The sequence below is a fragment of the Podarcis muralis genome, chromosome 14 (assembly GCF_964188315.1).
Source record: "Podarcis muralis chromosome 14, rPodMur119.hap1.1, whole genome shotgun sequence".
NCBI classification, from domain to species: Eukaryota; Metazoa; Chordata; class Lepidosauria; order Squamata; family Lacertidae; genus Podarcis; species Podarcis muralis.
This window is the reverse complement of record NC_135668.1, coordinates 28328787-28342423: the sequence shown is the minus strand read 5'-3', so window position 1 is coordinate 28342423 and position 13637 is coordinate 28328787. Positions and strand designations below refer to the sequence as shown.

General features: G+C 43.5%; 1 protein-coding gene across 5 annotated transcripts in view; it reads right to left on the bottom strand.

Annotated features, from left to right (window-relative positions):
* Positions 1-13637, bottom strand: part of MAP2K5 (mitogen-activated protein kinase kinase 5) — a 126976-nt gene that overhangs the window by 13701 nt on the left and 99638 nt on the right. For all 5 annotated transcript variants that reach the window (XM_028707251.2, XM_077919055.1, XM_028707248.2 and 2 more), the window contains 2 exons: positions 9840-9901; positions 6317-6362 (listed from right to left, as the gene is read on the bottom strand). In XM_028707251.2, the coding sequence (XP_028563084.1) occupies positions 6317-6362; positions 9840-9901 (108 nt within the window). The remainder of the gene's footprint in view (positions 1-6316; positions 6363-9839; positions 9902-13637) is intronic.

Here is a 13637-nt window from a genome sequence, read left to right as displayed (position 1 = left end):
ACAAAGTTTTAATAGTAGGCAGGGGATACATCACTTCAAGGACTTCCCCTAGTGGTATTAAAGGGAAGATAACTGCATTTGGGTAACTTGGGATTCCCACTATATAAAAAGCCAGAAGAGGAATATTTTTAAAAATACAGCAAAAAGGAACAAACAACTAGCTAGAAATACACAATCTTTCCTGTAACCAAATCTAATCAAAGGCTGCATCTGCAACATTATTGCACAGGGATATCATAGAATTGCAACGATTTCCCAGTGTTTTTGTAAAAACTGGATATATTTTGCAAATCTTATAAGTGGATATAGATACAGACATTCTATTTTGTTACAGCTTTATTGCTTTGGGATAACTGCTTGTTTTACTGGGGCAGGGTGGGGGGCTGGTGTCCAATGAAGCCACCAGTGAAGCAAGGAAAGGAATGCAGCCCCAGTTATACAGGACAATGGATATGAGCCTCCTTTCCTTCTCCACTTGCATGTAGAGTGAGGGTGTTGCTGCCCCGACTAAGTGGTGCTGCAACATTAACAAGTTCACTATGTGATCCCGGACTGGCTGGGATCCTGCAGCGAAGGAGCCTTTTCAAATTAAAAAAAACAAGGCACTGAAGCAAATTCAAAGAAACAAGGACTACAATACGTGTGTGTGTGAAGAGCGGAATGTAAGGCTTATGAATGCCAATCCTTTCATATCCAACCCCCAAATGGCAACTTCTGCAGGACAAATCAAACCTCATAAAAATTTGGTGCAGCGTTTGTAATCTCATGCACCAATGCTTCCTGCTCAGATGCCCTCCCAGCTCACCTTGCTTCCTGCACTGCAAGGGATGGGTGAATGCTGGACTGCTGCACTGTGCTTCTCTGGGGCACAATCTGGCATGAATCCTCGTTGGAAGTGTTTGGTAGGAGTGGAGGGAGAAGAGGAAGCCCTTGTGACTGAGGGTAAAAGAGAGCCTGAGTGCCAGGTCTTGACTTCTGTGGGTACCAGGAAGGAGGAGGAGGAGTGATGGCTAAGCTGACATTCTGCTATGGGCTGAGCTGATGGGGTCCTGCAGCGGAGGGTGCTTCAGATGAGGAACGGCCTTAAGAAACACTCCGGTTTGCTCTTAACTTTCTATCAATAGTACACGCTTCACTAGGAAACCCACCAAGGGACCGCAACAGCATCTGAAAAAACACAGCCATGCAAAAGCCCCAGAAAACGGGGCCATCTTTTTAAACAATTCTCAAAAGCAGGCCGGTGCTACTGGGAGACAATTTCCATGTTAGCATGCTTGCTGAAACACTCTCTGCCACTGAACAGCGAGAACAGATAATAACCATTAGTAAATCAAACTCCTTGGCAATATCCAGCTGTGCCTCGCACATTTACATACAGATAGAATGGGTATATGTTTTTAATATGTATGCGATAACGCACTTTCCCCACAGCTGAAGTGTGTCTTACAAAAGGAGGAGGCGAATGGGAACGCATTGCCATGAGATAATAAAGTGACCTAGATAAAGTATTAGCCAGCGATTGATCTCAAACAGGGGAAGGCTGCCTCTCTCTGACCCGGTTACTTACTATGCATAGATTCCATTAAATAGAGCTTAGGAACTGAAAGCTTCAGGAAAACGGTGCCACTGAGGCCGAGATCAACGGCGTCTGGGTTGGAGTGCGCAAATGTATAGCCTTCTGTCCCATGTGAATTCCTGTGGCATTCAGCCACACCTGGAGAACACACCTCCATCAGATAAAAGTGACTCTCCCACCAAGCCAAAGCCTGATTTAGATTTTAAATGGAGGTGCAGTAGTGTAAACAAATCTTTGCATATTTTTCTGAGAACTTGTGGATTCTATCCTGATATCAAGGCAGAAAAAGTGCTTTAAAGAAACTAAAAATGATTCCTGTCTATAAGTATGCAGGATGAATGAAATGATGGCTCTTTTTTACTTGCTCAAACAGCTCAAGAATGATGCAAGCTTTCAAGTTCCACAGAAGTCTTCATCAGGCAAAATATCTGAAAAGTGTGGTGAAGCAGACAGTGACTGACTTGGAACAGGGAGACTTGGGCATGAAGCTCGCTGGGTGACCTTGGGCCAGTCAGACATTCTCAACCTAAATGACTTTGTAGGGCTGTTGTGAGGGCAGAATGGGATAAATGTCACTATCCCAAGCTCCTTGGAGAAAGGACATGATACTAATAGGATAAAATAATAAATACATAGAATAGGTTCTTGCATGTCCAAGTCTGGGATAGTTTTGCAGTCAAGTGTCAGACAGTTGCTAATTATATTTTATCAGGCACTTGGCTCAAGGTGAATTATCTCACTGATTTTCAGGGTCTTTTGCTTTGTGTTTACATGGAGCTTATATGAACACTCTTTGAGACCCATTGGCTACCTGCACCTGGTTAAGCTGGCCCGTCAAAGCCGTTTCCTGGGGTGTGGCCGCTGTCACATGATGACAGCTTCTAGGAGCCATGGGTGAGAGCTGAGTGCAGGGTGCTGACCAACTACCCACGAAGGATCTGGTGCCTTCCAGATGTTTCTGGAATGCAACTCCCATCAGGCCCAGCCAGCACAACTGGAGTTGGACTCCAAAGCATCTGAAAGGAGACAGGTTGGTGAAAGCTGCTGTAGGTCATTTGTAAGTCATTCATGAGCAGTGAGAGGAGGGATAAAAATAGATGCTTCCAGTTCTCTGGATATTAGCCACTGGAGATATTGGGATCATGCAGGCAATTTAGTATAATTAAAGGGTGGCAGCAAAATGAAGATAGCTGAGCTCCAGTCTTTTCCCACTCTCTGTTAATGATCGCTAAATTATTATATGCATTTCATAAAGCCAAGTTTTTAAGGGTTCATTATAACCTCCCATCCTGATGCAGCTCCCATCAAAGTTAGTAGCATCATTTCCACTAGGAGTTGGCCTTGGCCATATTCCACCAAAAGGTTTTGCTGCACAAGCCCCATTTAAAATGGATTGAAATACAATAGGACAGCAGCAGAAATAAGATTTGGAAATAAGAAATAAGACCAAAACAGTGCTTTTGGTGTTTGTTTCTTCTCTCTTGTTTTCTTTGTGTGTGTTTGAGTCCAAAGAATCAGAGGAAGCTTTTTAAGAGTGAGTTAGGGACTTCCATCGCATGCGAAGATAGGCTCTGGCAGATTGAGCAGACAACACTAATTGTGGGTCCAATAGTCAAGAAGGCAGTTTCTGCACTTACTGTAGAGGGAAGTGAGGGACAGATGGGGCTCATCAACCCCATCTAGGTAGCCCACCTAGGTAGCCCAGCTAGGAGAAGGAAAACTCTGACTCCGCTGCCTTGTAGGATATCTTCAGGAGAAGAAAAGGCTAAGGAGTAAACCCTACATAAATCCAGAGTGGAGTCCCTAAGACGGTTGGGTGGTGCCTCATTCTGGCAACTCCTGCAGCCAAGCTGGTGCCTAACATATTGCTCTGCTTTCCTTTGGACCACATCAGTGAGGCTGAGAGGGGGATCTTGTTGTCTGAGCAGCCCAGGACCTCCATACACACTGTCCAAGCTTGTGCCCCAGGGAGGTAACTTCGACGCTCCTAATACAGAGGGTTTGACTTCATCCCTGGAGGCACAATCCACTGTCTGTCAAAACAGACAGATGCCAACAATAACATTACAAAGCCAGAGAGAGAGAGAGAGAGAGAGAGAGAGAGAGAGAGAGAGAGAGAGAGAGGCTCTTTTATTCATGTAGCTTTCAAAAGTCTTGCCCATCCCTTGTTCCACTGTCCAGATCACTTACTGCCACTTCTCTCTTTTTGGTAACCCCAATGCCTGCAGAGTTACTTGCCGGAACTGCCACTGAGAAGGGTCTGTCATGGGTCACCACGAACAAGGTCCAAGTGACCTGATCTCTGGAGCATAAGCATAAGTGATTAGGTCCAAGTGACCTGATCTCTGGAGCATAAGCAAGGAAGTATCTGATGACAAAACAAAATCCAGGACACAATGCACCAGGAAGGTCTGTGCAAGAGCCGTTGGGGTCTCTGCACAAGCAACATCCCCCTTCTCTTTTGGGTCTATGACTGTGGCATCAAGCAAGGCATCAATCAGACTTCTCAACACAGTCAGAGGCCCCTTTCAATACTGAGTGGCCAGGCTTCAGAAGCCATTCGCAGTGAAGGGAAAGCAACGTGGAAGAAAGTGTTAATTTTTATATATATATATAAAAAGAGTCTTTTTTAAAAAGCCATTGTGCCTTTTTTTAATTATTAAAGGGGGGATGGGAGAAGATACTGTCTTATGAGCAGGACCCGGCACTTCAGGGCAGGTAGTTGGAAAGATATATAACTCTATGTCGTTGTTCCTATAGGCACTCACCCCTTGGCCTCCGTCTTTATGACTTTACACCCTGGAGTGGTGTTACAGCTTCCGAACACGCACATATATACTGAGGGTTGGAAGTGCGATCTGCAGATGTTTTATTTATAAGTGGCAGGCCTATTGCATCACGGAAAACATGCATTTACAAAGAGATACAGGTTTTATGAAACCCCATTCTGTTGGTTTAATAGTCAAGCTACCCAGCCATAGAATAATAACAACGCATCAGGTAAATGCATCTCCATCTCTAGAACCTGTTCCAAGTTCTCTCAGATGTGACTAAGTGCGGGAACCTTCCAACCATCAAAAGTTAATAAAAAAAGAGAGAGCGGCAAATTAAGGCAGCCTCAACCATCACTACCCAGAGACAGAATGGACGGTGTGGGGGGGAAATACAAAGTTCCTCCTCACGAAGGTATTTCTGCAATTGCTTAACAGCTCTCTTCAGCAGTAGCAGAAATTACTCACATCCAGATTTATAAACATGGTCACATATCTGACAAACTTGATGCCCATGCAGAGGAAGAGTTGCAGAGGGAGGTGGCACCTCTAGGGCCTCAACTAGCACAGCGGTATTTTAGACTTTTCCCTTTTTCACACACACTTTGCTCCTGCCGTATTGAAATCCTTTGGAGCCTTGTTTCAGGAATGTCCTTGCCTCTGCCACAGGTGAAGCAACAACCCTCCGTTGTTTCAGACGTTTTGGTGGAGACTCTTCTTTTTGCCCAGATCCTGTTTTATTTGTTAACGGATTTCTGTTTTATTCACCTTTATCTGCTTTGATGTGTTTTTATTTGCTGTTTTACTGGTCCTAGGTTGTGATTTGGCTTTTGTTTTAATTTTTTTAATGGTGGATTGTTTATTTTTTAGACTGCACACTGCTCAGAGATTTCTAAAACACTAAGCCGTATATACATTTTTTCAATCAATAAAAGTGGTAGAGTACACAGCTGTTTGAGGAATACAGGCCAGACCCCTGCCCCCCACCCCGGTGTTCAATTCTGAGGCATTCAGTACAATAGTCTAACATACTTCTACAAAAATTCAATAAAGTTTACTTTAGAAATAAATAAATCTGTGACTCTTGGCCATGGTTATTTCATTCTGTTGGGAAAACATAACTCATCTTAGCTTCCTCCCAGTTCTCTACTGGGAAAGTAAACGAACCTATTTGACCTATGAAGAACAAAGGTGATCTATGGGTAAAAGTGTATTGAAGGGATTTTGTTTGAATAAAATAAAATAAAATAAAAATGTTTCATTATTATACAAAGTTCAGCATGGGCAGAAACAAAGGGCAACTTAGAAAGGAAAAGACCATTAATGAGATTTGTTGTTTATGATGTTTCTGCTCTTGCCATTGTATTTAGTGAATTGTTCTGCACTGATCATGTCAGAGAGCATGACTGCCAACCTAAAAGCAAATAAAGGACTTTAAAAAAGGAAAGAAGAAAAAAAAGGACAAAGGGCAACCTGCAGAAATGAAGACATTTCTCTTGGCAATTTGGTGAGGAAGAACGTCACATCTAATCATGAAAAAGTTCCATAGAAACCCCAAGATCAGCTTCACAACAGGATTATAGAACCCTGCCAATGTATACTATAAGGGTGGATACAAATTTATAGAAACTACTGTAGAATTCAGTTAAAAAAAGTTTTTAAAAGAAGAAATAATTCAGTAAATTAAAGAAGAAATCTGAGTAATTCCTAATACAGACAGCATCTTGCTTTGATCAAGAGACCTTTCAAACAAAATGTGTCCCATAACCACCGTTATGATTCTGAAACCAAGATAGAAGCTTATGTGCATTACGCCAACGTCTGCTGGCTGTCAGAGCTGGAAGCAAAATTTAGATTTAATGTTAGTTAACTTATGGAGGAAAAACACCCCCAACAAACTTCTGCATGTCATAAATCAGCAAAACTTTTCTTGTTTGTGTTGTAATGAGAAGCCTGAAGATTTACTTACCATTAACTCTTCAGGGGCTGGGCGTTCCTTTGGCTGCTTTCTCATGCTGTGCAGCAACAACAAAAAACAGAACCCAGATTCGGTGTGAAAAAGCACTAGTCATTTACTTCATTATCTTAGAATGCTGAAGATTTATTTTTTTAAAAGTCTCTTATTACAGATGATCAACAGTTAATGAAGAAAACCAACCCAAACCCCACCCTACAGAAGGCTTTATGAATGCACTTGAAATGTCACTGTTTTTCTTTAACTTGACTGCTTCTGCCACCATGAATTAAGGTGGGCACCACCAGGCACTCCAGAACGGAGCCCACACTGCAGCCTGTGCTATTTGCAAGGCTAATTTCAGTGGAGGGAGGGGGCACAACACTTTGGCAACCCCTGGACCAGCCACCCTTTCTCCCAGTTCGCTTGTTGCCAGGGCACTTCACACACATTACGTTTTTAGGTGTTCACTTAGATCCTCTTAGGCATACACATGTGAAATGTGTAGTGCGAGACAAATAGGTGTTATGCAAGTTTACTCACTAGGGGCCTGTGATTGGCCAACTCAGGTTTGCTGCTGTGCAATGTGCTACATGCACCTCTACTTCATACAGACATACAGAATTTTATTTGTATGTCGCCTTTCCATGGTTCAAACCATGCTCAAGGCAGTTTATAACATGGGGGGAAAATACATAAATACAATGTAACAAAAGCAGTCATAAACAATAAAGAAAGAGTTAAAAAATATACGACCAAACCGAACAATTTCCATATAAACCACAAGATATAAAATAAAGATATAAAAAACCCCACCAACAATCCCTGACTCTCAACAAAACCCCCAAACACCGCAGTTCAAGAGTTTGTTCAGCAGTCTCAGATTTTGTCTCTGTTATCTCCCTATCCCGATCAAGGAAGCGATGGCAACCAACTTATGTCTCCTCCCATGCTAGGGTACTTACCACAATAAGCATTTACATACAGGTGGGATATATATAATAAAATTGTTGTTGTTGTTGTTGTTGTTAAGCTTTTAAAAACAATTTGCACATATTAATACTTCAGAAACTCTTACAACAGCCCTGTGGGGCCAATATTATTATCCCTGTTGGAGGAGGGAGATGGCTAGAATAGCACCCTAAGGTGAGCTGGTGAAGCTGTGGTTGCAGTGAGATTTGAACTGGGAGGTTGGAGCCCATCTGGCTTACAGCTCACACTCTTAACCCCTAGGCCAGTGTTCCCCAACCTTGGACCTCCAGCTGTTTTTGGACTACAATTCCCATCATCCTTGACCACTGGTCTTGCTAGCGAGGGATGATGGGAGTTGTAGTCCAAAAACAGCTGGAGGCCCAAGGTTGGGGAACACTGCCCTAGGCTACACCAGTTTGTGCAAGTCAACCACTCTTCTAAGAGGTTAAAAAAAGAAGCTATAGTTCAGTGGTATAGCAAATTTTTCCCATGCAGAAGATCTTAGGTTCAATCCCTGGTAGGATCTCCACAGCTGGGACAGATCCCTGCCAGAAACCTTGGACAGCTGCTGCAAGGTTGAAAATACTGAGCTAGACTGGAGCAATTGTTCTGACTCAACAGAAAGCAGCTTGCTATGTGCCTAAAACATGTAGCATAGCATAGTGTGTGACGTGGGCAATCCCACTTGCCACAACTTGAGAGCTTGCAGAGAACAGTGACCCTTGGAAGATCTATAGTTGCCCTGTGCAGTTTTAATGGCACCAGGCACTGCTGCTGTGTAATCTTTGTCTGTTTCATAAATACCCATGCAGCACAAGCTCCAAAGAACTTAAAGGAGGACAAGTCAGCAGCAGGAGCACTTGGTGGATCGCTCCCCTTGTAACTAATAGCCATGCACAGCCCAACGGAGGGTTGCATTCTTGCAAGCCATTCAAAGCCGCCTTGGCAACCCTCTTAATCTGACATTCCAAAGTAGCTGGATCTCGTGGGAGAACAAGGCTATTATCTGCCATCATTTATGCTTCAGCCTGACATCTGTGGACATTTCTATAGAGGTTAGCCCTCCTCCTGCCTCAATTAAAAATATATAAAAACGATATGTTTTCAGATTAATCTCTGGGAAGAGACAGAAAGGTACAGCCCCCTGCACCTCAGTCAGCAAGAGCAGGATAGATCACCCACAATTATGGCTGCAGCGTAAAAACCTAATCTACCCGAAACTGGATCAGTCTTATAATAAACATAAGCCTTGTATTTATTATTTCAATTAACTGTAAAGTCACACTGTTAATTCTTCTGTCAGAACATCATCCTTTGGGACACTCTAGAGAAGGTTCTCTCGCATTAGTGTAAATTCGCATAATCTGAATGTATCCAAATGCCTCTTTGCGTAAGGAGCTGATTCCTGGACACTTCTTTGGTAGTAAATTTGTGGCTGGCAATCAAACTTTTATTTCCAAAGAAAAGGGGATTTAGAACCAAGAAACCTATGGGTGTTTTCTGGGAATCAGTTTTGATGGTGAGTATCCATATATTTTTACACATGGATTCCCATCATAGTAGCTAATGGATGGCCTAATTCTGCGCAGTGTTGAGCATCCTCCTCCATCTCCAGCTTCTGCAACATGTCTGAATCCAAGAGTTCTCATTAAAGAGATCACCTACTCAGTTTGCCTAGAAGCTTAGGGGTTGCGTGCTTGCTTTGCACTGTTGAATTATGTCCATTGACAGTTTTTGTCCAGAAAGTTCATCTTGACAGGATAAAAAAGGCAATTGTTCTCCATTAAACCCAAATCATTTAGACCAAGCTCAATCTCTCTCTCTCATCCTTTATCGCCTGCTTATTAAGCCTTCTCTATAAATGAGACATTAAAACATGCCTTCATTGTAATAGGTTGTACTTAGATCTTTAACCTTTTGGTGCTCAGGAGATTCCTTTTTAAAACTAGATTCCTTTTTTTATATTAAAAAAAAAAACCCTAGTTAATTTTAGTGGCCTTCCACTGAATGAGGCAGTTTGTCTGGAAGAAGCAAAACATGCCCTACGGTGTGGTTTAAAATACGGCCCTTACTGAGAAGAGTACCCTCCCAAAGAAGAACTCCATAAAACCACTTCTAAATGAAAAGCCCATGAATTAATCAAGTGCATTGTTTACCCCATTTAAAAAGGTTGCCTGCTTTCCTAAGGAATATGAGAATGCCTGAATAATGGAGTTATAAATATGATTATCTGTCATCCTTATTTTTCCGAGTGATTTAAAACACAAACACACACGCGCACACACCAATTCCTTGAGAATACACCCAAGATCCCCAACCGTTTATTAAAACAGGGGCGGGGGGTAAAAACTCTCCCTCTGAAGTGCTTTTATGACCCTTTGTGTAAATAACGTTTACATAATTTAAACAGTTTGCTCAGCTTTGCTGGCCCAGCTGCCCAAGGCCTGCCAAGTCCCTGGTGTCTCTGGAAGGATGCAGGGAAAGCCATAAGGTCCTGTGGTACTGTGGAGTTAATGGCATGTATCATTTACATTGAGGGCACGGCACATTTGCAAACAAAGCTTACCATTGAGTGATGAAGTGTACAAACGGCTCTGAGAACTCCCCAACCGGAAGGACAGGCGATTCCTGCAATTGAGTTTGGATTGGGCAGGTGGGGGCAATGGGGGGAGGCGGGAGAGAAAGGAGGGAGACAACAACAAAAACAACAACATCAGAAAGCGAAAGTGCAATTTGTTAATTGTATAGTTGATTTCAGATGGAAAGCAAGCAGGGGATGATGTTGATTTCAAATACCAGACTGTGTACGTGTGGGGAGAGAGAGGGTGAAGCCGTGAGAATGTGTCAGAAATCCTGCATTTAGAAGTAATGAGTGTTATACAATGGGTAAGAATATGTAGAAATAAGACCGAGGGGAGGTAAAAAGGGACAATGATAGCCACGGGGCAGAAAAGAAGGTAGGGAAAGTGTAAATGAGAAATTAATGATTATTTAAGTAACACCCAAATGGTCTTGTAATTAACAAAGAGCTGGGAAATTATTCTTGTGTTGACCTTTGCTTCCTGCATCATAGTTGCTATTTATTTACACTTAGCAATCTCAAATCTTGTTAGAGTTAAGCAGGAGAGGCCAGGAGAACTAAATAAAAAAAATTAAAAAATAGTAAATTGCAAGTTGAGCCAACGAACAACAAATCTATCAAAACACAAGGCTACCAAATGCATTTTAAAAAACTCAAGAAACATCCGTATTATTTTTCAAAGAGGAATATTTCATCAGCAAAATAGGGATTTACAAATTGAGGAGAGTTTCTGCCATCTCTCTCTCCCCCCCCCCCCGCCCCCCAAGAATGACAGAGAGACTTGCCAGTGTTTATAGTGTAACAGCTCAGGATGTAATGAAATTGCACTGCGGAGTACTTTAACAGTCATCTCATTAGACCTACAGTTGGAACAAGAGAACCACATAAAACAGGAGTCAGCTGCAAATGACTCCGTTCTCATCTATTCTCATTTGCTATTAAAAATACCTTTCGGCAGCTTTTGCCACCGTTTCCCCCGCCCCCCACAACCTCCCCCCACCCCGTCCCTGAGTGCTTTGCAAAGTATGATGCATGCACCTATTTAAATTAACAAAGGAATGACTTATTTTAATCTTGCCGTGCTTTGGAGTGCTTTGGCCATTTGCAAGAGTCATATATCATCACATACAACCTTCCAGTGCTGCAGGCAAGAAACTCAGAGCGTGCAGCATTTGGTGGGAGCCAAACAATTTCTCTCGCACACAACTGTGTCAAATGCATGTGTGGGGTTCATTATGGAGGGTTGCGAGGGAAATAGCTTTGATGTGGTGCGGGAAGGAGGGGTGGGGGGAATTAAAAAAAAGAAGAAGAAGAAACAGAAGAAGAGGAGAGGAGATGATGATGATGATAAAAGCCAGCTTCACAATACATGCGCGCATATCATTATCAATGGCGGCAGGGAGAAGCGACCACCGAGCTGCTGACGTGATTAGTAAATATACATATAATTGCGGCGGCCAATTATCAGAAAAATGAGAGTGGTAATTACAAGACAGAAAATTAACTAGAACTCTTATTAAGGCTTTGTTTCCGATTCAAACAATCGGAAATTGCAGCAAAATACAATTAAATCAAAAGTAAGTGAAGAGTAAAAGGCGACAGTGTTCTGAGGGGCTGCCTTTGACACACACTTTTGAGGATTCTGCCATGTGGGGAGGGCAACTCTGAACCTGGCAGCTGAATGAGTCACAGAAGGTACAGCTGCCACTTGTATCTCGTGGCTCTTGCTAACACCACCACCAGAAAGAGGCTTCGCACATGAAGCACGTGCACTTATTCAGCAAGGATGACGAGCCGTCATGGCGCAGGTCAAGCGTTCAAAGCCCTGCACGTACTTTCTTTCAGGAATCTTGCTAACAGCCCTGTCAGGTAGAACGATGTCACCGTTCTCACATTGCAGGTGTGTGGGGGTGTGTGTGTCAGGACTTGGCTCCAGAGTGGGTATTGGGCTAGAGGCCGAGCCCGGGGGGCGAGTAGGAGTGGTTTTGGCTGAGGATCTGCCTGCACACCACCGCCCGCTTCTGGCCGAAGGAGGGAACTGCAAGTCTTTTTGTACCCACAGCGCAGAGGTGTAAAAGGTGAATGTACCAGGTCAGGCTAACTTTCTGGTCTGGGCTAAGCAACAAGGGGGAGTCCTGCGTTTGCTGACTGCAGTCCACTTTGCCAAACCCACGAACCCTGAGAAGGAGAGAGGGCACTGGCTTGGTTTAACTCAGTGAGAGCTTGAGGCCGAAGCAAGATTTGAACTGCAGACTTTGGGAGAAGTTTGAGTTACGAAAGTGGTGGTTAATAAGAAGGGAGGAGTCCACCACACAAATTAGCCTTACTTCCATGAATTTGTCTATCAATGGCTACTAAGCTTGATGGCTATGTTCTACCTCCACTGTCAGAGGCAGTACATTTCTGGAAACCGAAGAAGGGGAGAGTGCTGTCTCGCTTGCTACCTACTGGGGCATCTCGTTGGCCACTGTGAGAACCGGATGCTGGACTAAATGGGCCTCCTTTGGGTTGCTCTCCTTACGTTCTTATGTTAAGGCCCTCCAAAAGCCCCACATCAGCTCTCCATGATATACCAGTTTGCTTCCTTTCTTATTTTACCCAGCCTCAACTTTGAGAGGCTGATCCTGGGGGCAGCCCAAGTTACGGCATTAAAAAAGAGAGAGAAAGGGAGTAGAAGAAAAGAGAGAGAGAAGGAAAACCAACCCAAGCGCTTTGTATATCTCCAGTTTTGAGTACAGAGAAGGGCAATGTGTGTGTGTGGAGGGGGAGAGGGATGTTTTGAGTGATGCCTTTGCCTTGTGAATAATGAACAGTTCAGGAAGGTCAACCCATTACAACAGAAGCTGTTTAATTATTAATTATGCCCAATCTATGAGCAAAAGGACAAGTTCAGAATGTTTAATATGTGGTAAACCCCAAACAGGCCCTCACTTGGCATTTTGCTATTAGCACTCGTCAGCAAGGAGCTCAAGCATAACAAGGAAAGCACAGCAGCAGAAAATCTGAGCAAGGTGTTGGGGTGGGGTGGGGAGGGGAGGGGAGGGGAGGGAGGGAGGCAGCTGAACTTTAAACTCACTCCCTAGTATTTAATTTGTGGAAGTGACAGCCCTCCAGGTGCAGAGCTGAACTCTTTGACCAAAGGGGGTGGAATCTGCGTCCCCCGCCACTTGACCAGAGTGGCAAAATTTTCAGGGGCACTTCAAGATCCTTTGCAATACTGCAGCACTGAGTAGGATCCAAGTTATTCCCCAGAATCCTCTGATTCTTTCACTTAATGCCTTTGAACACACAAACACACAGCTGATTAGTAACTTTTCTATATCCAAGGCCTGCGGGGTTGTTTCTGTTTCTGGCAATTCTTCCTCTGTTTCTCAACTTCACAGGCTGAGTGTCAACGCATAGGCAGCCAAAATGGCAGAACCACAACCCCATGAATAAAAGGGAGGTATCAGCATGTCTGGAGGAATTCTGGGTGTTTCATGGAATCACAGAATTGTAGAGTTGGAAGGGACCATAAGTGTCATCTAGTCCAACCTCCTGCAATGCAGGAATCTTTTGCCCAACATGGCAGTATAATATATATTTTAAAACCCAGAACAGGGTTAAATAAATCCAAAACTGCAGCAACAAAAATGAAAAGTGTACATGAGGTTGTTTGTCAGCATTCAGTTCTGGGTGCAGCCCCTCTGCTTGAGGAGGGATGTCTGAGAGCCCTTAGAGGTGTGGATCGGGCCATCTGAGCCTTCAAAAGGTGCCCAGAGGAGGTAAGCCTCCCGGACTGAG